Raw genomic sequence first — 18,201 nt, forward strand, 5'->3', positions numbered from 1 at the left:
AGCAGATGTCTCTGGGTGTTCTTGGGTTCAATGTGGCTCCGGAGCTACGGAAGAAGTGCCATGGATGGCGGTGGCACCTGCGATTCAGGGTTTTACGGCATATGTCTCTGGGTGTTCTTGGGTTCAATGTGGCACCGGAACTATGGAAGAAGTGCCATGGATGGTCGCGGCACCTATGATCCAGGGTGCGATGATAGATGTTTGGGTGTTCTTGGGTTCAATGTGGCACCGGAGCTACGGAAGAAGTACCATGGATGATGGCGACACATGCGATCCAGGGTGCGACAACAGATATCTTTGGGTATTCTTGTATCCCTGACACAGGAGTTTTGGGAAAAGAGCCATCTTACGAGGGTTCCCATGCCGTGCTAGAAGCGAAGGAAGCGTGGATTGCCATTACATATTTGGATCGTCTTGCGAGGGTTCCCCTGCGATGCGTGAAGCGTGGACTTACGATGACATGGATGGATTTGTTGACGACCTCGACCTCTCAAAAGCGTGGACTTGCGATGAGATGTATGGATTTCTTGACGACCTCAACCTCGTAGCGGAGGCCACACAAGCAGCAGCGACATTGGTAGCTCCACCTGCTACAGAGTCATGGATGGCGGCAGCACCCACGAGCCAGGGTGCGACGGCTGATGTCCCCGGAGAATAAAGCCATCGCGCTGCAGTGGAAGAAGCATGGACTATGGAAAAGAGATTGAAAGCCCGTATAGAAGGCTCTAACTAAGAGAAACTGGAATTGTGTCTGTGACGTAGACGACACCAATTTGTCTCCCCACCATGTCCTCTATTGTATGTACTATGAATCACTCGCTCACTCTTCTGGTCAATATAAAACTCAACAGTTCCATTCGAGTCGAAGCACAAACATGACTCACTTGTATGACCGATATTTTCCTCTGTTGGACTCTGTTCTATATAGCCAATAAATTTTACTGACTGTGGGGGCGCACACCAATAAAGGAAGTGCACGCATGTGTTTCTCCTTTCTTCTTCTTCTCTCTCCTCTCTAGCCGGACGTGCATTCGCCGTTTTCGTCCCTCTAAGAGCCCTCCTTCCTCCTACTTCTGGATCCGAGGTCCGCTCCAGCTACCTTCCCACGGGTGTGTCCTACTGCTTCGTCCGCGTGCCCCGCTCCAAAGCCAGGGACAATAGGCAAGCCCCTCGACATACCGCATCAAGATAGGAGGGCGGCGATCGCCGGGACTCGGAGGAGTCTCAAATTCTTCAAGGACAGCGGTGATCCTAGAAAGAAGAACAAGAAGGACAGCAGCCTCGGTCTGCAGTGGATAATGCACGAGTACCGACTCCACCCCAGCTTGTACGAGACGATCCCCTCCTACGAGACCGAGGAGATAATCCTGTGCCGAATCCAGCACAAGGGGAGTGGAGCCGCAGACGAGAGCGACGGCGACAGCCTCCCAGCCAAGGCCCCATCTGTGGCAGATGCCCAAGAAACGCCGGAGCCATGGATGGCGGGGCCTTCCACTCAGAGCATGACAATTGACGTCCCTGGGGGTTCTTGGGTTCGATGTGGCATCGGAGAAGTGTCGTGGATGGCGGCGGCACCTGCGATCCAGGGTGCGACGGCAGATGTCTTTGGGTGTTATGGCAGATGTCTTTGGGTGTTATTGTGTCCCTGAGATGGGAGTTTTGGGAAAAGAGCCGTCTTGCGAGGGGCCCCCTGCGGTGACAGAAGCGTGGACTTGATCTCAGAAGGCAGTAACTAAGGGATATTGAGCCGTAACGTGGACTGAACAGAGTCTTCGCTGTCTCTCGTCGCAATCAATGCCTTCAGCGTCCGTCCGTCCGTCCATCCCACGTACAGCATTTGGTAATAACTAACTAAGAATTAACTTAGTAAATCGTGTAGGTTCTCGTTGGTATCCAGTGCGAGTGGACTACGCAGTCTCAAAGCCACAATATGCACCTTGTTTCTTGGGAAATCGTTTTAGTAATTCACACCCAATTCTTATAAACGAGAGTTGCAAATTGCATATGAACACAACCGTGAAGATAATAAATGCAACATGGAGGTTCACACGGATGCTTCAAGATCTTTTGAGAACAAATACATCAGGATGGTTTCTTGTACAATCTAGTGAATCTTATAACACACTACATTTGTGCGCTCCGGCCATAATCAAAGAAAGAGCATCTCAAGAAAACGAGATGCTCTTGCACAGTTGGCCAAATATCAAATTAAAGAAAAAGAAAGAGAAAACACAGGTAAACACAAAGTCAGCCGACCGAAACACGGCATGGTCGTTATTGCCTTGGTAGACTTGAGTACTCAATTCCGCTATCCGATGATGTTATATTAGAGGATGCATCCGATGACGAATTGCTACGCATGCCATTCCGAAAGCTTTTTGTCTCAAGTTCTTGATTCCTATTGCGTTCTGGAGCCGCAGGTCGTTGGCCCTCATCTGCCAATCTCTTAAGGATGTTCATCACGGTTGGAAGAAACCTTGTGGACAAGGATAGCAGCCCAGGAAGCTGACGGACGAATATCAAACTAGCTCAAGTCAGAGCTGAACTTTTTTGAGAAAGCAAGAATGCTAGTTTAACTTCAAATGATCTAGAACTCACAGCTCCATTGCTGAATACACCCGATATGTCTAGCTGAACCCATAGGGCTTTGCCGACCAAAAAGATGACAAATATGACGACCAAGTAGAGAGGATTTCTTCAACACAGAAGTTATTCTGTTAGAATACCAATGATACAGGAGATCCAACAGAAAATAAACTACCTAAATCAAGTGAAGTACCTAAGAAGTGTCATAAATTCATTGAACCCCAAGATAAGAATGGCAACAATTGCCCACGGAGGGGGCAACATGCTATTGTTACGCTTATTGGCTTCCTGGAAGTGACATACATTAGCAAAGAATATTAGAGGTAAAATGTTTAGCAGCAGAAAAATATTACATCATAAAGACTAGCTTTCAACGTGTTGCAGGATAGTTGTATATCATGCCATGTTAGTAGGAGATTTATCTCTTGAGGGAAACACATGAGGAAAAATATTAGATATAGTTCCATAAGTTCAAGTTTGAGAGGGAAAGTTCTGCACACATGTCCACATCAACTTGTAATATTTTTTATTTTCTTTATTTTCATCCTGCTTTTCCGTCTCTCCTATTTGGCTCTAAATTGAAGACTAAGCCCACATGCTGTCAAAGGACCAGGTAATTCCAAGATTCTGATCTGTGGCCAGACCTTGATATGCATCTTTTCTCCCGATTATTCATCTTCTTGGACTTGTCTAGGTTAGGACAAAGATCTCCATCCTTGATTTCCAACACAAAAGAAATCTCAGTCTCTTCTAGTGTCTTTCCTATTTCCCCACTGTGTTGTAAGTTGATCTCTTTCTCACTCTCTCATATTATGATTTACAAAATATTTTTGTTTCTATTGGAAACAATTGTAGGAACTCCATGATTTCTGTATATCCATTCCACAATAACCTTTTCAGAATAGCAACATTCCTTAATTGATAATCATCAATTAACGAATGTCTGGTTCCGAGTAGCTATAGATCCATCCGTAGGTTAGTGTTCATCTTCCTTCTACCATTACTAGTTTTATAGCATTGGTCCACAGGTAACCAGATGGATCAGCAAAGTTAATTGAACGGAAATAAAGCTCAAAGTTCCAAGTCAGTGCTGTGAATTCTTATAGCAAAACAGCAAATATGCATAAAATTTAGAGGCTCCCTGCATTTAAGAACTAAGATAGAATTCAATTACATGTGGATTCATTCACAAGCGAAAGAAAATTGTTCTACCCAAAATTGCAAGAAGGGCTATGTCTCAAATATGAAAGCTACAGGTGGTAAATCTACCAACGGCAAAATCTTATCTGCTTTTAATATGTAGTTGCAATGAAGGGCCAAAGCACAAGAAACTTTGCAAAAAAGCAGGATAAGTTTGAGAAAATGCCTGAGCTGAAATAGCCTGAGTGACAGTATACTCGGTTTCTGATTGGAACTGTCTCCACAATGATCTACATTGGACTGGAGTAATCAAAGTTTTTGTTTGTGGAACCTGGTAGAATAATAAAGTAGATTAATTGCTAATACTATATTATGGTACCAAACAAAAAAACATAGTGTAATCTGGACTTTGGCACTCTTTTCTATTGCTTTAGAAAAATGAAACTACAACAGCAACATTCAGCAGATTGATAGAGTATCATACGTTCTCAGAGCATCTATTTATACTATCCAACTGATAATAATCAGTTACAATTCTTAAGGGTTAGCAGAGTACAATATCTGAAATGACGCAAGGAGCGCCCATAGTAATGAGTTAATCATAGGTCATTGGTCCAACCATGGCCGAACCACCAAACCAGTCACAGCTACTGGTTGACATCCAGGTTAGGTTTCTAGAAGAAGGATATGTGGTAAATACTAAATGCGATGATGTTCTCTATTATAATAAACTACAGATGTAATATAAAAATCATACATGATGCTTTCACTTAAAATGACAACAAAATATCTAAGACACAATCATTAGCAAAAAAATGTTATGAGAATTTTTATAACCTCTTCCCATGAACTTGAAGCAAGCGGATCAAGAATTTGGATGCTTCGGCTTGAACCACCACTATCAGAAGCATCCATCAAAGAAAGTGAGAGAGCATTCTCGATTTTATCATTTTTATCATCCAAACGAATAACAGTCAGTACAGACATCAATTTCAGAGACTGCAAAAGAAAGTAGGCAGAAAAATCAGATTGTTCAAGGCATTAAAACTGAAATTATATAATAAGAGAGCAATTCCCCATGACATACTGCAGAGCGAGCAGTTTTTGTGATTGCTTTTATGTCTTCCTTTCCTGTCCAAACTCTTGGCATGGAATCAGCATCGTGACTGAACAATGTCGAGAATCTGTAAGGGGAACTAAAATATGTCAACCTAGCTTTCTCAAGAATGATATCAGAACCCAAAACAACTGACAAAAGCAATACCTGTCCTTCATATGGATCAAGACTCTTCCAGCCTCTTCTTTTGCCTTTGATTCAACAACACTTTTAGCATATTCCTCTAGCTGTAAGATCATTTTATCAACAGTTGCCTGGTCAAGATCAAATGCTAAAAGTGCAGAAGAAAATCCAGAAATAGCAGATTTGGTCTCTCGTTGGAGAAGTTCCCTTATTGCTGGCCAAGTATCATCACTAGCCGCATCAAGAAGAGCTTCTACAGGTTCTGAAAGAGCTCTATTGAGTTGTCCCTGCAAGTATATCATGTGGTAATGAATGACTGGCTATTCTAACAGTAATTATCCTTAATTTCATCTCATTCTGTTTGCAGAAAAGTATAAATGGTTATACAACCTTCTAGGCCTAAATTAAAAGATGCCATACAGACCTCATACAGTGTAGTAAGCTCAGAAAGCTTTGCAGCACGAACTGAAGTTACATAAACATCAATATCTCGCCGAAGCTTTTCCCGAACTTTCGAGGGGTCCCATCTTGCTTGTTCAATAGCAGCACCTGCAATCCCCGAGAACAGCCTAACAACCACGAGCAAAATACACACTAAACAAAGAATATAAAATTAAAACACACATGTGCATACCTTCACAGCCCTTATCAAACTTTAACATGAAAGATTGAGTGCAATCATGTACAGCAACAGCAAATCCTTCTCTTTCAATAGCCTTGTCAAGAGCTTCCTTAAAGTCATTTAAAGTTTTTGCCCGAACGTGCCCCAACATGGATTGATATGCAGGATTTACTAGCTAGAAAGAGAAATTAGTTCAATTAGATGCAGTTGAAGACAATGTCACTGATTTGACAATTTTTACTGGAATGAATACAGATATATTTCAAAATATTTGTGAGATGAGAACATAGTGTTAAATCAATCATACAATGTGCAAAACCTAGCGGTTTCAGTTAGGTGCAAAACATGCAATTCTTCTGATCTGTCTGGAACCGCCTCAGAGTGTAAAACATAGAGAAATTATTATGCTCAACCTTTGTTATCAGGCATAAAGCCATAACAAACTAGCAAATAACTATTCATCCTGGAAGTTTAAAAAAGGCCCTCTAATTCTCTTGGGAGATTAATATTCTAATACAAAAGAGAGAATCTTTCATATAATCAAACTAAATCCATCCACCTAAAGATTCAGTGAGATGCAAATAAAGGTAAGCTTTGAACTTGGCAAAATCTCACTGAACTAAAGGATGTGTTATTCATGTTAATTGAAAAAGACTGTGTACCTTACATGATGCATATATAAAGTTATTTTATATGCAAAAACCTAAGCTTATTTCCATAAAACTTCGTGACATACATGGATATAACATCCCTCACAAGGAAATTGTGACACCCACAAATTGAAAAAAATCAAGATCATTTATATATACCACTAGATAGTTTGTTAAATGTAATACTGAATAGCATATTTACCTCCATTCAGCAACTAGTACAAGTTATGTCAACACAGAAATAACACAAACACAATATGTGATGGAGCATCATCATGCAGAACAGCAAAAAATGTCCTCAAAGGTCAGAAAGAAACAATTGAATTTTGGAAAAAAAATGACATATTTCATATTATTCATCTCAAAGCCTCCAATTAATAAACCATATAATAGCAGAACAAAGGACCATCAACTAAATTGTCAGCTATCGGGAACTTTTTGCAGTGCAGTTAACCTTCTCTGGTGGCCTATCTATCATATCATATCAGTTTGATGAGGTTTATGTTAATGGCACTAGAACTTGAACCGAATGCTGCCAGTTACCACAGGGTAACAGTACCTGGAGAAGTTTTGTTTCAAGTTCTTGTCTCTTTGAAGTCCTAACAGATTCATCAAAATAAATAACTTCCATGTCATATCTGCAAAATGAAAAAAAAAAAAAAAACATTACTTCAACAATTCCAAGGAGAAATTAAACCAGAGAAATTAGTGATATGCATTTAGCAGTACTCAAGGTTGAAGAAACAAAACTGTTGTATTTATTACTACAAAATGCATGAACTCCATACAAATATGGCACTTAGTTATATCTGTCATGACTTTTGTAAGTAATATAGTTATACTTCAACCCATGCAAAAAGCCAGGTGTTAAGGTATTCATGAGAATCCAAAAAAAATTCTCAAGCAAAGCCATTGTTGTAACAAATCCTTGCCTTTTTTCATTTCATCTACAGGTGTAACATATGTAGATACACATTGCATAAGAGAAAATAGACACTGATGAAGCAGCACCACTGGTTGTATAAGTGAAAACAAAATTTGACTTAGTCTTTATTGCAGAATTGTGATATAATAACAGGATGCACTACTGATTAACTTCATAATCTCTCAAGACTCTTGGCCCCCACAAGAATGTATTCTCAACCTTTCCAACATGCCATAGATATCAATGGGGAAAATACCATAGTTCCATCACTTGCATCAGCTTTATGAAACGTCACTACCTTTACCCCTATCTATCTATAGAAACAGTATTTGAAGCCCTTCAACCCTACAAATGTAGGTCTATTACAAAACATTGTTCTTTTATCCTGATTTATACAATGAGCAAACTCATCTAAATAGTAGTCTCATGTAAATGGCAGTGTCACCTGTAATTCTGGGTAAATCACACACTATCTTAAGTTATTAATTAGAAAATCTCCACTCTAGAAAATCACTTCTATCTTTCTCAAAAAAATTTATGCCTTTGCTAGTAGAAAATAGCCTACATGTCCAAAGTTCATCCTATAAGTGAAACAATAAGTCGTAGTTCTGTCTGAACATGGTAAACATCTCTGAAAGAGAAACTAGAAGTTTTAATTACCGGGCAAAAAGAGATCCGGGTAACTACGGTATACTAGATATTCTCACATTAGCCCTAACCTAACTTATATCATCAAATAATGATGCAACAAAACCAATGAAGAATCCACCTTCACAGTTAATGATGCAACAAAAAAGAAAACTCATCGGAACTTGAGTTCCAAGAAGTATATTTTCTGATAAAAACACATAGAACTTGAATTTTGAAGAACTTGGGCCACAAAATCTGAATTCCAATAACTCAATTTCGAGAAGTTTCCACTTTGATCAGACAAAACAGCCTTAAACCCAACTACCACTGCTAATAAATTACCAATCATTTAACCACTTCCAAGTTCCACCCCATTATTCCACTCTCCTTGTCTACCACATCTTCCTTAATACCACCATACACATGGTACACGAGCAATTCCTCTATAAAACCTCTTAACAGCCACAATCAGAGTTTGACAGCCAAAGCCCAAGGCCAAGAGGGATCACATGGTGGCAAAGTATCAACACTTGAAGGAGAATGGCAAGAGGTAGAATGTGTGCTCACATGCCTCTTGCAGTATTCACTTCTAGCTGTCCCGCAAGCCTGCCCATCACACTGATGGCAAGAACATCAAGTAGTTCCTCCATGGATATTTTTCGATGTGCTTCTCTTACAGAGGCATACAAAACCACCTCTATGAATAGGTTGGATCTTGTCCAAGGCTATCAAATACTTTAGTTTCACAGTGAGAAGGAACCTCAAGATGGCACTATGAAACAGTAGTCATCTACAGAAATTCATTCCATGGAGACCATATATACAAAGACTACCTAGAAAGTTCAAGCACAATGCGAGTAACTTCAATATACACGCTACATATTCAAGCATAATGTCCAAAATAAAGTTCTGGACTGCTAAATCTGGAAATTTTTAAGGACATTACTAACAAGTGGAATGCTCACCCAGACAAGCACTTGTCCAATATTGCACTGAGCTTCTTTCCAAAACCTGGAACAAGATCATGCTGAACAGCTTCTTCAAGTTGAAGCCACTCCTGTAACACACAAAGAAAGGTGTTCTTCATCGTCAAAAGTTGCTGATACAAAAGCATGTACAAGCTGGATACCATTACCTCATCAGCATTTATGAAAGCAAGCTTTTCATTAGCAATTTCTTCACAACGTACAGTGGCTACCATAACCTAGAAGAATATGAAACACCAATAAAAATAATCTCACAGGAATGTCAATGAAACAACTACTGAAGCAATCTGATCATTGCCTTGTGTGCAGGCAGGTCAAGGTCCTTGTTCTCTTTGATAACCTTCCATATCTGCTGTGCACTAAATGAAAATCCTGAAGCAGGAATGACCCCACGTCGATCTCCAGCAAGGCCACCAGGTGCGATAGAATGATAAAATTTTTGTCTTAAACTTGCAACCTTTTGTTAATTGTGATGGAACATGGCAGAAAAAGAAAGAATTTCAGAAATTGGCAGACACATATTAGACCTCAAAAGGCATTATGCATCATAACTGTTGACTGCATTGTCATTCAATTTCATTGAAGAATACTTAGTTTTCAACGACTTAAAAACATACCGTTGAAAACAAGTTAAACAAGATAAAACGACACAAACATACAAAAAGGTATCTGTTTTGTCCTTTTTTCTAAACTCCAAAGTTCAATTTAAATCTTATGCCATGAGATCACTCCAAAGTTTCAACTGCAGAACGATAAAGTCATGTTTGAAGTAACAAAAAAATAATCCCTCAAAATATATTAAGTGCAAGAAACATTAATGGATGAACTTTCAAGAAAATCGAGAAACCAACACACAGTGTGCTACCAGCACTTAGCAAAGACATAACTTTAGAAAGACTAGGAGGGCCATGTAAAAAGTAAATGTCCAAGAGTTGTTATAAAATGTTACCACATTCTTGCAAAGGCTACCCATCATGGAGAGGATGGGGGCAAAAGAACCCTCCCCCCAGTAAAAGAGAAAAGGGAACTCTAAAACTACACTTGTATAGAAATGCTACAGTAACTTAAATAATATTATTAAGAGCTTCAAAGTATCACAACACATGATTAATGACCAAGGATCCGTTATGTCAGGAATTCCAATCGAGGAAGTACAGTTCATATAGATCTCATTCCAGCTACAAAATGAACCTAAAATAATCAATTTTTCAAGGATCCGAAGGAAATAAAGGCATCTGGCACTCAAAAGGCAATAGATTCATCAATCCATCACCAACTCATACGTGTCCAATTGCATCAATCTTGATTTAGGCTTAACAAGAAGACAGTGAGGATGCTACCAAATGCAATGGAAGCAACTAAGAACATAGTGACCACCATATGCAATGGGAGCAATTGGTGTAGCCATAATTTAATTTAGGGTTAGAACCAGGTCAGCTAAAGCAAGCAGTTAAATATTGAGTATACTACTATGACCTGTCAGTTTTGATTCTAGTTCTTTACTTTAGTTTTTTGTTTCTCTTTGGGACATTAATCAAGCTGAAAATTAAATACTATTTGGAATGCATGAGCAGGTGATGCCTTAAGATACTGGTACTGATCACAACAGAATATACTCACTCTACAACAAACACAGAAAATAAAGTGGTTATCATCTATTTTGTTTCCTCATTAGTAGTCCTATGTTTTATGGAACCAGGCTTCTAGATTTATTGAGTCTAATAATGAAGAAGAATACAAGAATGTATATCGGTGGATGTAAAGTTTTCCTTGGCCAGCAGGACTGATCTCTCTCATCAATATGAATTGAAGCTTTCTATCCTTTCATTCAATCCAAATCAGGTCCATCCAATTGGACTGAGCCCTATCCAATTGGTATAGCCTCGTCATAGTTACATTAGAAAGTCTATTGTAGGTCCTAAAGACAAAAGTTTAATGAAGGACCTTGAGACAAAAGAATGTAAATGTTATATTAATGGGTTATTTTTTTCTTCAGTGACAAAACACTAGAATACCATATAAGCTCAATTGCTGTTGCACTAGAAATATTTAATATTTAGGTCCACACTCCATATGATCCAAGGTTCAGTGTAGCTGCCCATCACACCAGGATCGACTTCCTGCCTTCTTTTAATATAAATGTATATATCTCATCAGATGCATTACTATGAATATCAAAGGGTCAAAGAGAGATGTCTGGTGGACTTAGTTCAGTTAGTTCAGTTAGTTCACCTGTTCTTTAAATTGTTCTTCTTTCTCTTCGTAACTTGAAAGAGCCACAACTTGTACCTGGAAATTTATGGCATGAGAATGGAAGTAACAGATTAAATTTGATCAGAAACCAGCAAAAACTAAAGATTAGCTTATCATACATTGAAAAATTCACTAAGAGGAGTTTCTTTATGAACTTGTGGTTTTGGAACATTATCCCATATCTGCAAGAAATGTGTGTGAGACATTAAAGATAAAATTGTCACAGAAAATGAAAAGCACGAGCACTACATAACAGGCACCTTCTGAATATCCTCCCTGAGAATAGGTTCAAGACTTTCCAGCGGTGTCTGCTCATGAAACAAGATGTCAATTGCAATTACATACCGGTTAGAAAAAAAGGAGCTACCAATATTTTGTGTAAACAAACGAAATTTTCACCTTGGTTTTATCACGTATGACAAATAGTAATGTTGTTTTACGAGGGCTAAACAACCTCATCATCACCTGTTATGCAAGAAACATAAGAATGAAAGTGAAAATTATAAGCTGATACAAACAGGAACAACTGAAATATTGAAGCTTATATGCCTAGATGGGTGTGTAAGTCTTTTATGTCTAAGATTACCTGAAATACTGTCTTTAAAAGAGGCTTGTTTGCAGCTTGTTCTCGACCAATATCATGACACCACCTATTTTATGGAGGCAAAATTAAGAGAGAAAAAAAAAATGTGTTGCTTGATTAACTGTAGTCTTACATGTTTATAAGGACTATATCTGAAACTGCTAAAGCAAAAAGTGCACTCTGCTTCTCAAATGTTGTGTCATCCTGAACACAAAATAGATGATAAATCACATCATAAGGCAATGTATAGTAGAAGCATTATGAGTCGAGAATCATAATCTTATGCACTGACTATTATGTTCAAGAGTTTGCCTTTATCTTAAGTTAGTTCATAAAGAATAAGGACACATAAAAATTATAGCCAGATCAACGAAAAACAGTTTCCAAGTATACAAAAATAAACCTTGATTAGGTGCAAGTTTTGGTTCATCATCTAATGAATTCCTTGTTTAACTTTCACTATAGGTGCATAATTAAATAAACAATCATTGAGTAGATACCTAGAAGTTAAATAAGCATGTTTCAATTTAGAGGCACAAAGAACCCAAAGGAAATTGCACCAAGACACCAACCAAGTAGCATGTTTAGAAAATCCATTGATTCGGCAAACATAGATGGGATCATGGTAAATCAAAGACCAAAATCAACTAAATCTTAAAGACTGACAATTTTGCCAACTGAGAGGTAAGAGCAGAGACACAAGGGCACCATCAACTCAGAGGTCCCAGAAACATATTTCTTAATGCTTGTTAAAATCACATGAGAGATGTTAATCCTGGAGTAGATGGACCGTACTTTGGGGAATATTTTAGCGCTAGTAAAGATGTTAAACTCTACTAGCATGTCTTACAACTAATAAAATCAAGAAAAACTTATTACAGATGCACAAGTTGGAGATCCAGAGGAATGGCCAAGCAATTTTAAGTGTCAGACCTTCCCTGATAGATTTTTATTATACTAGTCAATATAGGACCTGGAAAAGGAAACACAATCTCTCTCTGTATGGATCAAACAAGTCTTTCAACACTGGTAAACGATGGTCTCTTTCACTTATTCTGTGCGGTTGTGATTCTGTGTTAAACAGTCAAGATTGCAAAGATGACTAGAGATGAAACAAAATCAACGGATGCCATAACCTAATTTTGATGATTCTTATATTATTTTTGTTAACATTATATAATATAACACGACTTTAAGGGATAATGGTACCACAAAAGATCATTATGCATTTAAGTTGGAGAGCAGAATGTCAAGTATATTAGAATCAAAAGAATCAGTTACATAATCAATAATCATCGGGCAGCAACTTAAGGAATGCTTTGCACCATCACTTCTCTTTTTCTTCCTTTCTTTCTTTTCCCATTTTCTCGAAAAGTCCTTTTTCCGTGCCTGATAGGCCCAGTTTTCATTGTCTATATTTTTTTGGTTTATCTTCTTTATCTTAATTGGTGTGAAAATGATGGTAGCGGGGCTGGAGTTGTTGGCAAGAAGCCTGTCAAATAACTCCTGAGACAAGCAGGAAAATATAGCATCTGAAATAAGTTCATCGGAAGTAGAAAACCACCTATTTGTTTATTATATAATATTTATTCTTACTTTGTTACCTGCATCAGGTTTCCACCCTTTCCCTCAATCATTGCTGCAAATGCAGCATGACTGTTTGAACCACAAAGATGATTTTGGATCTTAAGTCTTCTCCATGTAAAATAAAAACAAATTCGGTGGTTACCAAAACGTGGTCAACAAGCAATCAGATAAAATTACCAAATTTGAAGTGTTGAGTTTTGGATCAGGTCAACCAAAGATAAGTTTTTAAGACAAGTTCTGATCGTTCCGGAATCACCCATGGCTATATTATTGATTACAGAAGTAACCATCTATGATCTAACCATGTACTCCATATTGCATAAATTAAGCAAATACAGTACATGTAGAGAAAATAGTTGGCCCTAGTTCAGAATAAACATTCAGTCTGTTCCAAGTATCAAGGCTTCATTGCATAAAAATAAAGAAAAAGCATACAGTGCAGAACCATATTCATCCAGCACCCAATGGTCGTAAATGTAATGATTTGTGATGTCATGCTTTTTTATAAGCTCTATAAAAACATTGATATCTGATCTTACAATCTAGCAATGGCTGACATAATGTTAAATTGTATGACAATCCATGAAATGGAGTTTTTGACTATGTCTATCCAATCACATCATGTCATTCTTTTTCTGACCTTGCAGATATTGGAGGTTCAGATGATTTCACTTTACATGCGTAACCAACTGTGTTTTTCAACTTACTGAAAATTCTCCTTGGATACAGGATTAATGTTGTACAATATGAATATTTTGACTTTGCATGATAGCATGCACAATGTTGCGCCAAAAGGAACTCAACCATTCATAAACTGGATAGATACCTCCCCTCGCTCTCTTCCATCGGTACCCTCCAAATCCATAACGATTGTACATGGCTCAATATCAGCACATCTCGCTAGCCAAATGCCTTTAGTAGTCTGTGACCTGAAGAAATATGACTATTAAATCATAGTTGAACGAAATGAATTGGCTAAAATGAGAATGATGCAGATGAATTAAATGGGCAACAATAGAAAAGCTTACCTTCCCCTAAAAGCATCCATCTCTCGAAAATTGGTGCCAAACAAATGGTTCAAAAGTGTGCTCTTACCTGTCATAGCAATAATAGTTTATGAAGGACCTTTACCAGCAATTACTGTATGGAAGCAGTGGTCAAGTCTAAAAGATTGCAGATGCTCAACCACAAGGAGCCAGTGACATATATAATTTTAATGGTGACACATAATCTTATTAACTTTGAAAGAGTAAGTATGTTCTTGTATACGGACTTACAACAAAGCTGAACCACAAAAAACTACTCCAGATGATTGAAAAATGTATTTCTCAGGTAGTGAGCAATGTAGTGAAGCAACTTTTTGAATTGCTTAGCACAACCATAAAGCAAAATAGCACGAGAGGCAGCAGCAACAATACTGCCATTGGTGGAGCAAGTTATAGAAGATAATCTAAGCAAAGAAATATAAGTCATATGCTTTGAATTTGGTGAAGTGATTCAAAACCAATTCATAGAAATGCCCACTAAAGAATTATGCCACTAAAAATTGGATATATGTGGACCCTTACAAACCATCTGACACCTTCTACATTACACTCTACATACAGCTGAGCATCTAGCAACACCTTATAAAGATAATTTAACCCAATTTTTAACAGGATTGGCCAAAACCATTTCCCAGTATTAAAATTTCTTAGGTTCATACAATCCAGGCCTTAAAATTGATCAAGATCAGCCAAGTTATGTCAAGTTTGGCCAGGATATGCTCCAGCACATGAAATCAACAGGGATCACCAAAGATGGTAAGGATTGATAAGGATCATCCAGTCAGAGTTAATCCTTGATTTCTTTAAGCTGATTCCATTCCGCTGATACGATCCATTTGATTTTGCCATATCACAATTGCGACTTTCCAATCATTCAAACAAAGCTCATGGTTCCTCAATTTAAGATCCCCACATAAAGTAACAAACTCATATGTAACAAATTAATTATATATCATTCACAATATTACATAAAGAACCTTGCAATATCCACTCTACTTAGCCTCAAATTTTGAGGCTTGATGGTAAATCAAAAGGAAAAAGGATAGATGTCACTCATTTATCTAAGAAGGCTTTCAATGACAATTACTGACTTTGCTAAATGATTTTAGTATTAGCAGCAAAAAAACAAATGGGAGGAAGTCAAAGAGCAAAGGATTGAAAAGTTTGCAGTAATAATTCATGTAACTTGCAAGCATACCACTACTTTGTGGGCCCATAATAGAGACCACAGCATAGGATAGTCCACACTCAGCCAACTTCACCATCTTAATAAAATTTTCGATGCCAGCAACATTGAATGCACCATCTCCATCAATAAGTTGGGTAGAACAATAATGTTCATCCATTTTTTTTTCTGAAAAAGAAGAAAACAGTAATTGATTTGAGATACAGATTATCCTATCCAAACTATTTTGCCACCACTTCCATTTCAATGGATTTGGAAGCCTGCAGCCACCAAAATGAACATATGAAATGATTCATGAAGGGTTTATTCCTATTGAGAATGTGCCAAATCTAGGTGCTATAATTAAGGTAGAAGCAGTGAGAAAATTGCCACCCGTGAGAGTTCCAAGGAACGACAACTTTTGAAATAATAAATACAAAGGAGACATCAGAATTTACAGTAAAATTAAAAAAGAAAAAAGAAGTTGGCTGATGCTCCTCTGCTTTATCATTCTTATCTCATTTCTCATATACATGAACTAGAATAGAATACAAAGTACATATATGTTCAAAATATCCATGAACCATACAAAAGCTAGAAATAAACTTCTAAACAGTAAATGTTTATTAATGGAAAATGGAATTTCAAAAGCAAGTACAAACAAATGCACCCTTCAGTGGATCACTTTTTAATTTAAATTATAGGGGGTGCATAAGTAGAAAAGGAGATGTAACGATGACCATAGACAGAGAAGAAAGAAATTTCAACGACTGATCCATCTCTCAACTCCTTAATCATCACATGCAAGAAAAAAGTACCTTAATTCCAAAGTCTGACGTTGAAGTATATCGATCACATATTAGAAAAAATTATAAGAAATGCACAGTTGAAGTGTTTAATTGATTCCCTATAGGCACACATGAAATGAGATCGATCAGCATTCTTGCAGGAAATATCCAAGAACGTAATTCACGGTGAGTTATGAACAACTGTCACGGAATAATTAAACTAGTGAGATCAATAATATAAGCACTACGAACGCCGACTAGATTTGGCTGGATTCATCCCAAAACCAAAAGACTTCATGTACCTGAGATATTCACTTGAATCTTCGAAGCAAGAAATTTCTACCGCGTCTACGAAAGGATGATCCCAATCAAAGAAACATCACAAAGATTATGGAAGAAAACAACAAAAAGACTAACAATCAAACACTAACCAACTGGAATACCAGGAAAGCAACAGGACCAAGTCAAACCCTAATCACGAACAACCAGTACCGTCACAAGAATCATCGTAATCATCAAGAAGGGTGGAAATCGAGAACTAAATTCTTTTAAAAAAAAGAGCAACAAATCCAAAGTCTTAATAGAACAAGATATTGAACTTATAGAACAGGCGGATCGGGCTGACGCATGCATCAAATACATCAAGAATCTTGGTGGCATGATCGGAACCAAGAAGGCCGCATCGGGAAGGAGAAGGGAAGATCTGGGGACGTACCTGCGGGAGGAGGAGATGGTCAGCGGAAGGCCTCTCCACAGTCGGGTTTCAGAAGAGCAGCAGCAGAACAAGAAGACAGAGAGCTAAATATCAAACGGAAAGGAACGAGAAATGACGGCGGTGTTGAACTAATAATAAGTGAAACTAAAGGACGAATTTTAAGTTGAACTAATCCGATTATAATAATTTTACACTATGTTATAATATCTTTAATAATACTAAAAAAATACTATATTATAATATAAAAATATTGTGTTATAGTATTGCCGTATTACATGTTTTCCTAATATTACTAAATATTTTTTTTGTATTATTGAAAATACTATTACTAAATATAATTGTCCTAATATTACATTATATTATAATTTTTAGTATTATTGAAAAAACTGTAAATGAGTGTAAAAACATATTAAATATATTTTTTATAAATTTTATATAAATATATTGTAATATAATATTTTTATACCACATTATAATTTTTAAAAAAATTACTAAAAATCATAGTATAAAAATATTGTAACCGGACAGAGCTCATCATATAGAGATCGATCTACAGGTAAAGGGAGAGAAAAAAATATTTCAGATATTATTTAAAAATCCTAAAAATAAAGGGAAAAAAACCAAAAAGATTGATTTTTTTTAGAATTCGTCAAAACAAAATTAAATAAATCTTTAAAGTTTTCTTTATCAGTGATTGCATACTAACATAATCGACTATATCAGTTAATATAGTCGATTATGTTAAATCGTGAAATTATTAATTTATTGATCATCTGGAGGTTGAAAATGTCAAATAAAAGAATTGATGGAATCATCGTTAAAAAATATTCGGAGATGAGCATGCAAATTACCAAGATTTCAAACATACCAAACAAAATAAAGTGGAATCAAAGGAACCGAGTGATTTGTCGGTTCCAACAACACTCGTCACGTGTTAAAGGTAACGAAAGAAAGGAAGGAAGGAAGGAATGTGTTGCGTTTGCTTCGATTGAAAGTAAGAGGAAGGTGATGACGTGGCCGTTGTAGCTGAAATGTTGGGCTATGTTGGTTCGGGTTGGGTCAGCAAAATGGAAACGGTAGGAAAAGGCGTTGGATAACTCGAAGGTCATTTTCGACATTCAAGTAGTCATTGTTGTACTTGGATGTACAGTGGTCATACCCCTACAAAGGGAATGGATGGTGCAGCCATCCATCCATCCCGCAAAGCTCTCGAGAGGCCATCCTTGTCCGGTCTTCCACCACAAGTCACCTTACTACATATATCTCATTGTGTGTCCATAACACA

At 37.4% G+C, this 18,201-nt stretch overlaps 1 protein-coding gene across 2 annotated transcripts; it reads right to left on the bottom strand.

The window, feature by feature from the left end:
* Positions 1-2,005: 2,005 nt before the first annotated feature.
* Positions 2,006-17,011, bottom strand: LOC135600553 (protein ROOT HAIR DEFECTIVE 3-like). Of its 2 annotated transcripts, XM_065094145.1 has the most exons (24): positions 16,917-17,011; positions 16,504-16,549; positions 15,447-15,602; positions 14,231-14,297; positions 14,029-14,131; positions 11,749-11,819; positions 11,619-11,682; positions 11,432-11,497; positions 11,293-11,340; positions 11,152-11,214; positions 11,012-11,068; positions 9,078-9,236; positions 8,929-8,997; positions 8,759-8,850; positions 6,798-6,876; positions 5,601-5,763; positions 5,391-5,515; positions 4,991-5,253; positions 4,814-4,910; positions 4,564-4,725; positions 3,953-4,057; positions 2,780-2,874; positions 2,599-2,695; positions 2,006-2,505 (listed from the first exon to the last, which is right to left on the bottom strand). In XM_065094145.1, the coding sequence occupies exons 3-24, from the start codon at positions 15,592-15,594 to the stop codon at positions 2,275-2,277; spliced, it is 2,424 nt and encodes an 807-aa protein (XP_064950217.1). In that variant the 5' UTR covers positions 15,595-15,602; positions 16,504-16,549; positions 16,917-17,011; the 3' UTR covers positions 2,006-2,274. The 2 variants fall into 2 exon arrangements, with proteins under 2 accessions (XP_064950217.1, XP_064950218.1); XM_065094146.1 differs by lacking the exon at positions 16,504-16,549 and having other exon boundaries at positions 2,083-2,505; positions 15,447-15,601; positions 16,917-16,999.
* Between the last annotated feature and the right edge of the window lie 1,190 nt (positions 17,012-18,201).

This window comes from Musa acuminata, chromosome BXJ1-2, assembly GCF_036884655.1.
Source record: "Musa acuminata AAA Group cultivar baxijiao chromosome BXJ1-2, Cavendish_Baxijiao_AAA, whole genome shotgun sequence".
NCBI lineage: Eukaryota > Viridiplantae > Streptophyta > Magnoliopsida > Zingiberales > Musaceae > Musa > Musa acuminata.